The sequence below is a fragment of the Myotis daubentonii genome, chromosome 2, assembly GCF_963259705.1.
Source record: "Myotis daubentonii chromosome 2, mMyoDau2.1, whole genome shotgun sequence".
Taxonomy (NCBI): domain Eukaryota; kingdom Metazoa; phylum Chordata; class Mammalia; order Chiroptera; family Vespertilionidae; genus Myotis; species Myotis daubentonii.
The window spans coordinates 214576864-214591855 of record NC_081841.1 but is presented as its reverse complement, the minus strand read 5'-3'; the positions used below and the strand labels follow the sequence as shown (position 1 = coordinate 214591855).

General features: G+C 48.6%; 1 protein-coding gene across 1 annotated transcript in view; it reads right to left on the bottom strand.

Moving 5' to 3' along the window:
• The window catches only part of ENPP6 (ectonucleotide pyrophosphatase/phosphodiesterase 6), a 79811-nt gene extending 70994 nt beyond the window's left edge, over positions 1 to 8817 (bottom strand). Inside the window, exon 1 of the mRNA XM_059685718.1 lies at positions 8460 to 8817. Within this exon, the coding sequence (XP_059541701.1) occupies positions 8460 to 8700 (241 nt within the window). The 5' untranslated portion in view covers positions 8701 to 8817. The remainder of the gene's footprint in view (positions 1 to 8459) is intronic.
• Between the last annotated feature and the right edge of the window lie 6175 nt (positions 8818 to 14992).

The following is a 14992-nucleotide window of genomic DNA, read 5'->3' as shown; positions in this document are numbered from 1 at the left end:
CCTGCACGCCCCCTACTGGGGATCAAGCCCACAACCCAGGCATGTGCCCTGACCTGGAATTGAACCCTGACCTCTTGGTTCATGGGTCAACACTCAACCACTCAACCACTCAGCCACACTGGCCGGGCTCAATTTAGCTTTCAAAGCCTTCCCTCAATTGAATGTCTTTAAAGAAAACAAATGCATCGCCTCTAACCCCCTATCCCACAGCTGAGTGCTGAATGGTTTGAGCACCTCCCGTCTTGTGAAGGCATCTCTGGCTTTGCTTGTGTTATGTCCCTCAGATCAGTCTTTACAGATTTTTTTTTTTTAAGACCTGGCTCAAAATTCATCTCTTACTAACAATCTTTCCACTCATCCTCAGTGTTTAGTTCTAGTTCCACCTTCTCATGGAAATGTTCAAGACCACGGTAACCCTCCCTGAGCTTCAGATACAGATATCTCTAATCCATTCATTTTCATTAAGACCCACAAGGTTCTTCCAAAATGCAACAGTACCCATTCCGTGTCTGTGACACAGCGCTGTGATGTTAAAGATGATTCCTGCACCCACTGAGGGGGGGGGGGGGAGGTTGTACACCCCTGACTTACTGGCATCGAGTGAGCAACAGGATTTGCGGTGGCCAATAAAATGTTAGTGGGTGTGACTTGTGACACCACTAGGCAGAAGTTTTAAGCACTGTCACATCGTTCAGCCATTTTCCGTTTTCCCTTGGCCATGTGACCAGCATGTGTAATTTAGAAACTGCTTTCTCAGCCTGGGTCTCCAAATGAAGAGGAAATGGGGCAGAGTTCATCCTCAGGGCTCATGTGCATGAGTGTTGTAAGCCTCTGGTATAGTAAGCCTCCGGGTACTGCAACACGGGTTGGCCTGATCTTCCTGATACAGTGTGTAATGTGGAGAGTTTTCAGGATGTTGGCTTTACACGTTTCTCATTCTGGCCTCAACACAAGCCTGTTGGGCCAAGTTTACTTTCTCCATTCTACTGATAAATAATATCAACACTCAAAAGAGCTGCTTCAATTCCAGAAGTCAGAAAGTCACATCACAGATGAGCTTGGGTCTTCTGCAGCAGGCCCATAGCTCTTTCTGCTACGTCAGGTGTTATGGGTCGAATTGTGTTCCCCAAAAAGATATGCTGAAGTTCTATCCCTCAGTGTCTGTGAGTGTGACATGATTGAGAAATGAGGTCTTCACAGATGTCATCAAGGTAAGATGAGGCCATTAGTATGACTGGTGTCCTTGAAAGAGAAGAGACACATACAGAGACACGCGGGGAGAATTCCATGTGACAGAGGAGGCAGAGACTGGAGGGATGCAATGACACATCTACAGACCAAGGAAGACAAGCACAAGAAGCCAAGAGGAGGTGTGGGACAGTTCTCCCAGGAGCCTTCAGAGAGAGTGTGGCCCTGCCAACACCTCGATCCTCCAGATCTGTGAAGAAATCGTTTCTATTGTGTTAAGCAAGCCACCCAGCTGTGGGAATTGGTTACAGCATCCCTAGGAAACCACCACACCAGGACTACCTCAATCTCGGCGCAGAAACCACCAGAGAGCCTCAGTACATAGGTTTGGGAGTGGCAGTAGTCTGTCTAGGAAAACCTTCATTCTATTAGCAGCCTAGTCACCATCCCACCTTTCTAGTTTCCACGAGCTGTCATAACAACGTGCCACAGCTGGTGGCTTCAACAACAAAAGTCAGATTTCTCATAAATTTGGAGGCTAGGAGCCCAAAGTTAAGGTGTCATCAGGGTTGGTCCTTTCTAAAGCCTCTCTCCTCGGCTTGTAGGTGGTCATCTTCTCCCTGTGACTGCTCATGCCTTCCCTCTGTGCCCCTCTGTGTCCTGATCTCCCCTTCTTACACGGACACCAGTCATATTGAGTTAGCCCTCCCACCACCCCCTTACTGACCCCATTTTAACTTAATTACCTTTTGAAGGACCCTAGCTCCAAATACAGTCACAATCTATGCATTGATTGGGGATAGGGACTTCAACTTATAATTGGGGGCGGGGGGGGGGGGCACACAATTCAGCCCGTACACCATGTTTCAAATATCAAAGTAGCCTCTCACAATGCCCATGTTGACAGCGTGGCCGCTTGAGCAATCTGAGAACAGAGGGTGGCCCTGCCAGACCCAGCCCTGGCCCGACAGCCAGGACCACATACAACCTGGCCTGCGCTGTCCCCTCACGGCTGTTTGTGAGGTTCTGAACCACTGGCCTTGCTCACACTTTGCTGTGCCCTCGGCTTTCATAGCTTCAGCAATCTTGGCAGGAATCGGGCTCTCTCTCAGGCTATGCCGATGGCTAGCATTCTGGTTAAATTCCCAACAGCCAGGCTTTGATCCCTTACTTGGCACAGCTCCCTTCTCCTTTCAACCCTCTTGCTGCCTCCAACTTCATCATCAAGATTTGAAACAAAATCGATAGACACCGTTTGAGACATATGATCACTAGACATAAATGGTAACCAGTTCACCTCAATGACTGCTAATTGCTTAAATAAAACAAAGCATAATTCCAATTTCTCCTTCTCAACATTAATTTAGGAAGATCTAAAAATCACTTACTTATATGTGAATTCTAAAAAACAACACAAAAGAACTAATGAAAGAAAATAGAAACAGACTCATACAGAGAACAAACTGATGGTTGCCAGAGGGGAGGGGGTGGGAGATGGGTGAAAAAGGTCAAGGGGAATAAGAGGTACAAACTTCTATTTAAAAAATAATTAAGCTACTGGGTAGAGTGTACAGCACAGGAAATATAGTCAACAATATCACAATAATTTTGCCCGGTGATATGTGGTCACTAGACATATCCTGGTGACCACACTGTAAGGTATATAAAGGTAGAATCACTGTGCTATACATCTGAAACTAATAAAATATTGTGTGTCAACTACATTTTAATAAAAAAATAAAAGAAGTGCTCAAAGAATTACAAACAAATGTTGCCATTGGCCTTAGCAGAACGGTGCCATGCCGCTTGGAAACATACTCGACATTCTAACGCATGATCTGGATTGAACACACCGCTGTTTTCCTTCCATGGAGTCTATGTGGAACTTTACTCAAATCAAATGTGGATTTAATTCAAAAAGAGAATAACCTTACAGGAAGATCCACAGTAATACTAACATAGACCGCACCCCAATCGCAGTCCCTCTGGGGTTGTATTTTTAACCACAGTGAAGTTGAGCCACACACAGCTCTTCCCGAAGAGAGCTCATGCCCCCAGTAAGACAGACTGATCCACACAATGCCCGTGCCTGTTTCTCCCAGCGCAGAGCCCACCTCCCTCAGAGCGCGCTCACATGTTCCTCCGAAAGGAAGAAAAACCCCCTCTCCCTGCTCCTCTGTGGCATATTAGGAAACTACCTGCTGGTCTTCGTGCATTTGTTTGCTAGAGTTGCCACAGACTGGGTGGCCAAACAACAGAAATCTACTTCTCAGTTCTGGAGGCTGGAAGTCCAAGACCAATGTGTCAGCAGGTTTGGTTCCTGCTGAGACCTCTCTCTGTGGCTTATGGACAGCGGCCTCTCACAGTGTCCTCAGGTGGCCTGTTTTCTCCTCTTCCTAATTGGGCCCCACTCTAAGGACCTCGTTTTAACTTAATCACCTCTTAAAGGCCTGATTTTTATTTTTTAAATATATTTTTATTGATTTCAGAGAGGAAGGGAGAGGGAGAGAGAAATAGAAACATCAATGATGAAAGAGAATCACTGACCGGCTGCCTCCTGCACACCCCAAACTGGGGAGCAAGCCTGCAACCCAGGCATGTGCCCTGACAGGGAATTTGAACCATGACCTTCTGGTGCATAGGTCAATGCTCAACCACTGAGCCACGCCTGCTGGGCTAAAGGCCATACCGTTAAATATGGTGACACTCTGCGGTATTGGGGGTTGGGACTTCAGCACACGAATTTTGGAGGAACACGGCAGTCCTTGTCATTCATTTTAGAATATTAGTAGGTACTTGAGGTGTTTCCCATCCTCAACTTGAGTGTAGGCGCTCTGAGTAAAAGGCCCTATTTTAGGATCCTGTTTCCCCAGGGAGTCAATGGTTTGATGGATTTCCCCGATCACTATGGGAAGTTGTGTCCTGATACAAATATAACTTGAAGGAGAACATAAAATCAGCTGCAGGGGCATCATGTCAATGACTGGGCTCGATTTCCGAGCTTCCTTCCACATCCTGTGACTGTTCATTTCCCATCACCAGCCACGTGGCTTCCCATGAAATTCTCTTCCCTGGGAGTTTCAGACATTTGCTGCCTTCTTATATGCAGGCCTCCCAAGACGTGCCATCCTAACTTGTTCTAGTTCCCTCCATATGGCTCGTGTTCACATCTGGTGGCACCTGAGATCCTGGCCTGATTCAGGCCCGGAAGCTGGGGAAACTGAGGCAGTGCAATGCCTTTTGCCTCAAGTCTTCCTGGACGCTGAGAGGAGTCAACCCCAGGTCTTCCAGCTCCAAGGCCAAGGCTCTTTCCAAGAACCCAGGCTTCCTCCCCCCACTAAGAGAAGAACACCAGGGCCTGTGTCTTATGGGCAACAGTTCACGTAATGAAGTGAGATCGTAGTCTCGCCTACGAATCCTGGGGAACCCTGAAACAGCCTCCCTTTCAGTACCCAAAGCATCTAGCAGGACTCCTTTGTTGGTTCATAAAATGCTCAAATGCTCAAACCATATGTTCAAGTATAATTCCCCATGGTTATATTCTTCTTTACATTAAAAAAAAAAAAGGAGTTTTTCAACATCGGGTAGAAAAATAAGCATGGATATTGGGGGAGATGGTCTGCACTTAGCGCTGACTCGGTTCCAGGACAGCAGAGCTGACACCAGCTTCACGGCCTGGTCTCTCCCTGCCTTCGCTTCATCAGTAGGTACCAGAAAGCCCTGCCCAGAATCATCCGCACATGAACCCAAGCCTTGCTAGACTTGTCCTGTGTTAGTATTGCTTCTAGAAAACGGGGAAAGCCGACCCAACTTTCGAGCAGTCTTTCCCATCAGAGTATACATTTTACCATCTAAACATATATAGACATAACACGGAGCTTCCTGGGGGTAACATCAGTTTGAAAGTGTGGTTTGGGTTGAAACCCAGAAATCAACCCAAGCTCAATTAATATTTGACAAAGGAGGCAAGAGCATACAATGGAGTCAAGAGAGTCACTTCAATAAATGGTGTTGGGAAAATTGGACAGATACATGCAAAAAAAGAGAAACTAGACCAACTTACACCATACACAAGAATAAACTTAAAATGGATAAAAGACTTAAATGTAAGTCGTGAAACCATAAAAATCCTAGAAATCATAGGCAGCAAAATCTCAGACATCTCTCATAGCAATATGTTTACAGATACATGTCCTAGGGCAAAGGAAACTGAGGAGAAAATAATCAAATGGGACTACATCAAAATAAAAAGCTTCTGCACAGCAAAAGAACCATCAACAACATGAAAAGGGAGCCCACTGTATGGGAGAACATATTTGGCAATGATACATCTGATAAAAGGTTAATATCCAAAATATATAAGGACCTCATACAACTTAACAAAAGGAAGACAAACAATCCAATTTAAAAAATGGGCAAAGGACTAAATAGACACTTCTCCAAAGTGGACACACAGATGGCCAAGAGACATGAAAAAATGCTCAAAGTCACTGATCATCAGAGAGATGCAAATGAAAACAACAATGAGGTAACATCTCACACCTGTCAGAATGGCTACTATCTACAAATCAACAAACGACAAGTGCTGGCAAGGCTGTGGAGAAAAGGGAACCTTAGTACACTGCTGGTGGGAATGCAGACTGGTGCAGCCACTGTGGAGAACAGTATGGAGTTTCCTCAAAAAAATTAAGTATGGAACTGCCATTTGACCCAGTGATCCCACTTCTAGGAATATATCCTAAGAAACCCGAAGCACCCATCAGAAAGAATGTATGCACCCCTATGTTCATAGCAGCACAAATTACAATAGCTAAGATCTGGAAACAGCCCAAGTGGCCATCAGGAGACCAGTGGATAAAAAAGTTGTGGCACATTTATGCCACGGAATACTATGCAGCAGTACAAAAGAAGGCTCTTTTACCCTTTGAGACAGCATGGAGGGACCTGGAGAATAACATGCTACGTGAAATAAGTCAGTCAGAGAAAGACAAGTATCACATGATCCCACTCATATGCAGAATCTAAGTAACAAAATAAACTGATGAACAGAGTGGGTCCAGGGACATGGAAGCATGGAACAGAGTGCGGAATCTCAGAGGGAAGGCGGGGGAGGGTGGGTGGGTGGGTGGGTGGGAGGTAATCAACCAAAGACCTTGAATGCATATGCATAACCCATGGACCCAGACGATAGGGTGCTGAAGGCCTGGGGCAGGGTGAGGGGATGGGGCCGGCTGGAGGGGGTTAATGGGGAAAAGGGGGACATATGTAATACTTTCAACAATAAAGAATTATTTTTAAAAAGAAGAAGAGGAGGAAGAGGAAGAAGAAGGAGGAGGAGGAAGAAGGAGGAGGAGGAAGAAGGAGGAGGAGGAAGAAGGAGGAGGAGGAGGAGGAGGAGGAGGAGGAGGAGGAGGAGGGGGAAGGAGGAGGGGGAGGAGCAGGAGGAAGGTGAAGATGAGATGTTTGTCAAGCACTTTGGGGTGCTGCATGGTCCACCATGGAAAGGACGTGTGACAAGAGCCACCCCTGAGCCTGAGGCGTGCTCTGCATGGTGGGGCTCGGTGCACATCACTCCTGGTCCCTCTGTGCAGATGGCAATGGCCCCTTTTACTCCCTGGAGCCTGACTTTCTGAAACGGATTTTGTTCGTTCTGCACGGAGATCGGGGGACTGCACGTGGCAGCTATGAATGGGGCCTCCCCGCGAGGCTCTGAAAGCAGCTGGAGGGGGTGGTCTGCGCGTGTGAACCTCCCGGGACAGAGCTGCAGTCGGGCTGCGACACACAATGGCATCTATGTGTGCCCCGCGGCCTGCACACGGCTTCCCGGCGAGGGGGGACGCGCGCCCAGCGGGGACCAGCGGGCTCTGTCCCCCCTCCTCACCGCAGAGAGGCTGCTGTTTGTCTGCTGGGGAAATGTTTTAAAATCAACAAATGCATTGTTCGCTTAGGCACAGCCTGGATTTTTTCCCCCTCTCTCTGCCTTCATTTCTAGTTCTCCAATGTCTCTTTCCTCTTTAACTTTACGGCATTTTTATGTGCCTGTGCACAGAGGACCCACACATGAAGTCGGATACATCAATTGTCTTTGCAGACTCCTATGGCTGTGCTAGGCTGTAGGGATCCATGATGAGATATGGAGTTCTCGTCCCCTTCCCACGCACATAACTGACAGTGTTCCCTGTGCTCAGAGCACATGGCCGAGTTCAGCCATCGCAGCAATAACAGTGCATTCTCAACAGCCCCCCTGACAGTCTGCTAAATTCTTTCTGGAGCGCCTCGCTGGCCCCCACAAAGGTTACTGGAAAGCCAACCGGAAGCCAGGAACCCGACTGCGAGCGCAGAAAGTCCCCGCTGTGCAGACGGGGCGAGACCATGGAGTCACTGACACTCCGAGATCCCCAACGCAGGTCCCCTCGGGCCCAACCCAGCGTCCTCGCACCCGGGCGCAGTCTGGGTTCGCTGGCGTTTTTGTTCTATTTTTGATTTCAGAGAAGAAGGGAGAGGAAGAGAGAGAGAGAGAGAAACATCAAGGATGCTGGGGACCGAGCCCGCAACCCAGGCACGTGCCCTGACCGGGAATTGAACCGTGACCTCCTGATTCACGGGTCGACACTCAGCCACTGAGCCCTGCCGGCCAGGCTTGTGCTGCTTTGTTTTCATGACAGATGCTACAATTAAAAACGGGAATCTGAAGCCCACCACAGATATTTCCTTCTCGGTGCTAGCTCACCTGCCCCCAAAAGGCCAAAGAGGGGCCAAGTGGCATTGCTGAGTGACACTTCGCGATCTGCCGGAGCCACCCCCCCCCCCGCCCCCGCCCCCAGCGATCCAGGCATGCACGTGGAACTTGCACAGCCCAGCTCATGGATAAACAAGCCGAATGCCTCCCGGATGACAGATGACGGCAGAGCGAGGGGACAGGAGGAATTTGGTACAGACACGTGAGGACCAATGGACTCTTTAAACTTGAACTTGGAAAACATGGAGTTCGCTAGAATTTTGAGCTGAAAACCAAATAACCTCCTTTTTAAATCATCCATCCACGCAGCTCTCTGTTCTCCGCTCTCTGAGAGCCCAAAGCAGTTCGTGGTGAGAATACAACCATGAAAACAACCACCTCGGCTGAGAACACAGACTTCCTGTCTGTCTCTGGGGTCCCAAGAGACTAGGGGAACCTGAACATTGACATCAGAGTCCGAGGCCAGGCGCTAACGGGCCCCTGTTGGCCGCCAGCACCCTCCTCCCCGCCCAGGAGAGCAGCAGGCACTCACCGGTCATCAGGGTGTAGTAGTTGGGATAAGAGAGCGTGGGGAAGTCGGGGGTCAAGTAGTCCGCTTTCACCCCCCGGCTCACAATCTCTTTCAAACCAGGCAGGGACTCCAGGGCCTCGTCGCTGATGTAGTCGGAGCGGAAACCATCCAGCAGGAACACCAGCAGCTTCCGGGGGGCAGAGGCCGGCTGGGCCAGGCCCAGCGCGAGGACCAGCAGGAGGGCCCGGAGCGGCACTGCCATGCTGCCAGGAGCCTGCCGAGCCGGCTGGCACAGCCGTCGCCTTGCAAAGACTGAGGATGGGGAATCTGTAGCTCTTCTCTCTTCTAGGGGCTGGACCTTGACTGCTGGCCTTCCTGAGCCAAGTTCACTTTCAGAATTTAAAGGTACAGCACCGTGTTTTTTTTTTTTTGAGTCCTATCTGAGCATTTATTCCAAGCAGCAGGTCAGCCACAGAAATCTGCTCTGCAGCCCCCCAGAAGCCAGCTGCTCATATATATATAGGATAGGGCAGCGATTACATAGGGAAGCAGGCGTGACAGGCCTGGGGAAGTAGGAGGCTGGGGTGGGACCCCCTTGTTTGGGCAATAAGGTTGTTCCTCTTTCCGTGATAACAGGCAGCTCTTGAATGGAATGAACCCCATTCCAAGGGTGGATTCCCCCCAGGCCCAAGGTTGACTCCCAGGTCCCCAGGGCACACAACTCCCAGCCAGGTCAGAACGTCCTTTCTTTAATCAAGGCGATCATAGTTAAAGGAGCAGGATTAATATTTCCCATCACCATAGCTAGTCGCCAATACTCATTTTTTTTTTTTTTTTGCCCCTAACATTTCCCCACGGCTGTTTCTATCATCTCGTATCTACGAGATTAGTTTTAGATAAAAAGGCTCATCGGGCTGGACCGCATCTGCTTCTGCCTTGAAAGCAGCTCCCAGGGATGGAATACAGCACATGCGGGGTCCTGGATATGTTTTCTATCAACGGAGGATTGTCAGGAAGATTAAAGCAGCACATTCCTTTAAATTCCTCCCAGCCCTGGTTATGCCTCCAACAGCAAACGACCTACTGCTGCCTGATTCTCTAGGACTGCCTCCCTCACCTGGCTCAGCTCCTGATGTAGCCCGTGGATAGCCCTGGAGGTGGCATTCAGGGCTCTTACCTTGCTACGCACCAGCCGGGTCACTTCCACATGAAGGGAGCCTGCCAGTCCCAGCATCACAGGCGTGGTCCCAGCACTACATCCAGCGGGCTCCACGGGTGGGCATGGCATCGCAGTCCGATGCAACGGCCGAGAGAAGTCTCTTTTGGTTCGGACCCTTGGTGCTGTTTCTGGGGCTCCAAGCTGGTCGGTCATCTGAAGGAACAAGGCCTCTGGGTACAGCACCCATTTTTTAAAAACATCCATGCTCACCCTTTACTGGAAAACCAGGAGGCTGACGCCTTGAGAGAAGCTGGATCCACAAACAACCCGGAATTAATGCCCGGGGAGATGGTGCAACCTTATTATTTTGGGTGAATGTTCCAGAAATACAGGCGCCCACAGAGAGGCGGAATCTTAGACGATGACAGAAGGCCGCACGGATTTTGCACTCGGGTTCACCCAAGGGAGGAGCCCGGGGAAAGGGCCATCTTTCCATGTGCTGGCACCCCACCTCTTTGCTCGATTTAAACTCTCTTACACGTTGTCACCTAACAGTTTAGGAATGCAAACCTCTCCACTCCGTGAATAAACCAAACTCCGTGGGCATGTGTGTGAACTTTTCGGCAAATCCCTGGCCATAGCGCTCGCAAACCGATGGTTTGTCTGGGTCTCGGACACCTCTGTCTCCGATGCCTCTGTCTACAGTGTTTGTTGCTTTATTTTCCAAGTTGCTGGTGTCCAAACCCATCCACGGGAGGGAGTGGATCTCAGCAGAGCTGGAGCGCCAGAGAGAAAGTTCCCACACGGGCCAGCAGGGGGCACTGCTGGCAGGTTGTTCGGAGGCAGCATTGCCCTGGTGGCAGGCAATGAGATGGAGGCCGGATGAGAGTTTGCGAAGGAAAGGCAGAGCTGGGAATGATGCAGGCTCCACCCCAGGACAGGCCGGGGCTGAGCAGGGCTCAGTGAGTCCAGCGAGGCACAGGGGTGAGAGCCTGAGCACTCAGTGCAGATTCTCAGGGTGCCCCGGGCGGCGGAAATGGAGAAGGCTGATGAAATGTGCAAGGCCCATAGCTGTGCTTCACACGTGCGAGCTGTGCTTCGCATCACAACGTGGCCTGGGTCCTGGTGAAACGGGCAAGGCTCAGGGCCACGCTCCACAGGGACCGAAGGCAGGCGGAGGGCAGCCACCTGACCCAGATCGATCCTGATGCCTCTCTCACCCCGCCCTCTGCCCGTGCCTTCCCTTCTGTTCTCCCGTATTTGGAGTCTAGCCCTCACCGGAGACCCCCGAGACCACCCGTCACTTTCTAAATTGTGTGACAAAAAAGAAAACACACCGGCCAAATTCCCATCCCCATCTCCGCTGACTTAGGCACCAGGCTTCATCTTCCCCATGAAAATATCGCCTTTTACCATTAAAAAATAAGAAAAAGAGGGGCGCTCATTCTTAATGTGTGTTACCTGGAGAACGCGGTGTTATTTACGTTTCTTTGAGTCATGGGAGATTGTTGTTATTCTAAACAGAAAAGATAAAAGGGGTGGAAGAGGGGCAGAGGGAGGGAGGGGGGAGGAAGGCAGAGAGGGAGAAGGGAGGGGAAGGCGCTGGGGAGCTGATTCCATGCCTGTCATTGTCACACAACCTAAAGAAGAGCTTCCTCCTGGAGTGAAGGGGGGTCCCTGGAGGCAGGAGACAGGCCTGGGTGGTTCCAAAGCTTCCGGACTGTGAAGATAACAGTTCAAGGCCGCATAGTCTGCCTTGGGGATGACCTTGGGGCTCACTTGGGGAGAGATGAGGGATTCTAAATCCTAAAGATGAATATAAAAGGGACACCCACTTTCCTCTGCTGCTGGGGGGCGGGGGGGGGACATGCAACCCAAAATACAGCCCCCTGAGCGCCTGATCCAGCTGTGAGGAGGCCAGCCCTTCACTGACTCACTCTCCTTAGAGTCCACAGGCCCGTAGGTCCCAAAGGCCCCACCCATCACGCTGTGACGTGTCTGGGTGGCGGCATTGCTGATGTGCCCTGTATTGTTTTATGATGATCATATGGTTTTATGATCACGTTTAATAGTTTCTCTAAGGTTTTGGGTCAAAATGATTGTACATAAACATCTTTATCACACATGTCAACATGTGAAGAAAGAAACGTTTGAGATGGGATTCCAATCAGACTCCTGGGCGTGTACATTATGACCCAGAAGAGGCTGGAAGTGAAAGCTCAGCAACAATAAGCAAAGGCACTCGGTCAGGAAATGTGGTTAATATTAGGTGCCCAGAGCCTGTGGCCCAAGGCCTTGTTTGTCCGTAGGGGATGCCCTCAGCTGGGGAGGGTTATCGGCACCGAACATGGAAGAGTGCTTCTTGCCACTTGTTTTCCAAGGGTTGGCAATGCTCTAAGGTCATTGCCCGTGGGGGTTTCACGTAGATAGTGCAGAAGAACGAGAACTTTCCTTAGAACATGGGACCACCTTTGCCCCGGGACACGCATGAGCTCCCGGGAATGTGCTGCCCAGGTCCGTCAGCACTGTGGCCCCTGGCCTCCCCGGAGAGGCACTGAGAGGGCAGGGGCGGGTCCTAGGAGAGAAAAGATGGGTTCTAGGGCCTGGGATTCTAGCACTGGACAACTGTGTGATTCTGGGAAGGTGACCTTCCCACACTTTGGTTTTCACCTCTGAAACGTGACGGAAGGAAGGTTCAAGGTGCTTTCCAGCTATAGAATCGATGAGGTTCAGAAGCTGTGATCCAAGTCAGCCATGTTGGCCAACATCAACCTTCACTGGTCCTGTTACTCCATCTGTTTGCCCACCCGTGTTGGCCCTTCTTGGCTCATGTCAACACGCTCGTTTCCTAGAAATCAGCAGTCTTAGCTCCTCAAAGTCCTTGCCCCAATCCCAGACCAGGGCAAGTGTCTCATAGGCCCTCTCTCTGGTCAGGCGTAGGAACTAGAATCTTGATACATTTTCAAAGACTAAAATCCTACAGAATATGTTCTACACCCATGAACATATTCTTCTAAAATTAAGATGAAACAAAGACATTTTCAGAAAAATGAAAGCTGAGAGAATTAGTCACCAACACACTTGTACTATAAGAAATCGGAAAGAATGTCCTTCAGGTTTAAGGGAAATAATACAAGGTAAAAAAATTAAGACCTACAGGAAGACAAAAAAGTTATCAAAAATGGTAAATATGTGGATAAATATAAATGACTATATATTTTTCTTTTTTTAATGTCCTTTAAAAATAACAGTTTAGACCTAGCCGGTTTGGCTCAGTGGATAGAGCATTGGCCTGCAGACTGAAGGGTCCCAGGTTCAATTCTGGTCAAGGGCACATGGGCTCGATCCCCAGTAGAGGATATGCAGGAGGCAGATGATCAATGGTTCTCATCATTGATGTTTTTATCTCTCCCTCTCCCTTCCTCTCTGAAATCAGTAAAAAATATATATTAAAAAATTGCTTTTAAACAAAAAAAATAACAGTTTAAAGTAAAAATAATAACACTATGATGGGACTTACGACATAACTTATGAAGAATTAGAAGATAAAAAACAGTAGCTTAAAATTCAGGGGGTAGGATGTTTAAATGGAATTAAACTGTTGTGACATTTTTTTCATTTACAAAGTGGGGAAAGTCAGATATAAAGAATAAAATGTCAAGTGATCAGATATTAATTTTAAGTAGATTATAATAAGGATGCATATGTTAATGCCAAGAGCAACCACTAAAAATAATACAAAGAGGCATATCTAAAAAGCAGATGGAGAATTAAACTATATCAATATAGTAATGGCCATATATGAAAAACCCACAGCTAACATCATACTATTAATGAAAAAAAAGCATTGAAACCTGTAAAGAATTTTTATGAGTTTATTTGAGCCAAACTGTCAACATATGCCAGGACGCAGAACCTCAATGAATTAAGATAATGCTCCGGAGAATGGCAGGTTACGTCTGTATTTATACATTGCAATCAAATGAGGGATGTAGGTGGGTTACATGAAATCCATTGGTGATAGCCCCTGGGATTGGATCAAAAGTAAAATAATAGACACATACTTAGATGGGTGCAGGAACAATTAACATGATAATGAAGGAATTTGTGGTATCTGCCCTGGAGCCCAGCACATTAGGTTGGGCCCCAAGGGGTCCAGAAAAAGGGAAGTCACAAGTTACCCAGGCATTTCAAAGGGCATGTTATTATAGATGTAAAAAGACAGATAGGCTCAATTAAGGTAAAGGTTGACCTTGTCAGTGACGATACCGGCCTAGGCTGTAACCACCCACCATGACTGTTAAAGTTTAATTTCAGACCATCCTTTGTGATTACTTTGTGAGTTTGCAAGACCGCCATGCAGGCCTCCCCTGAGCTTGTCAGGTTAGCATGTGGCCCCTTTCGTCCACAATACTCAATGGTGCAAGGTTGAAATCTTTCCCTCTAGTATCAGTGCTGGGGTCCAACCCCAGCAGGTCCAGGGGTCCCCAAAGGTGTGGACGGAGTCGGCGAAGAAGGAATGACACGGAGACAGCGTTCCGTTGATCAGCAGCCTAGCCAGGATCTCTAGCCAGGATCTCCAGCCAAGTTCTGTTCAGGATCTCCAGCGAAGTTCTGTTCAGGATCTCCAGCGAAGTTCTGGTTAGGATCTCCAGCCAGGTTCTGTGTCCATGTTCTCTTGCTAGGTTCTCCAGCCAGGTTTGGTCGCCAGGTTCTAGTCAGTTTCTCTTGCCATGTTCTAGCCAGGTTCTGTAGCCAGGTTCTGTCTCTAGGTTCTTCAGCCAGGTTCTCTCGCTAGGTTCTGTCTCTAGGTTCTGTGGCCAGTTTCTGTCCAGGATCTTTTGCCATGTTCTCTCGCTAGGTTCTGTCTCTAGGTTCTGTCTCCAGTTTCTGTCCAGGATCTTTTGCCATGTTCTCTCCAGCGAAGTTCTTCTGTCTCTAGGTTCTGTGTAGGTTCTGTGTCTAGGTTCTGTGTCCTGTTGTCTTGTTACATCTGTATTTATACCAGTTGATTCCAATCCTATCAATCTCTATTCCAAAGGTTAGGGCGTTTCTTATCTCCATTCCAGGGAGTAAAGATTATGTAGCTTAAGCATGATTGTTCGTAGTTAAAGTGATTAATTACCCGCCTGGCACTTAGTTGAGGGGTTTTATTCCCTCCCTAACTTCAGGGGAAAATCCTTACCTGGTGAAACAACCTTTATCAGAGAGGTGACCTTGGTTAAAACACATAGTGCCAAGAAGGTGAGCAAACATATTAAGAACAGTATGCCATATATGCCAGGTCCCTTGAAACAGCAAGGATGGACCGGCTCCCGGCATATCAGGAACAAGTCAAGGATGCTCCTATTCAACATAGCGCTATAATTCTTACCCAGAGCAATAAGTCGTGTGC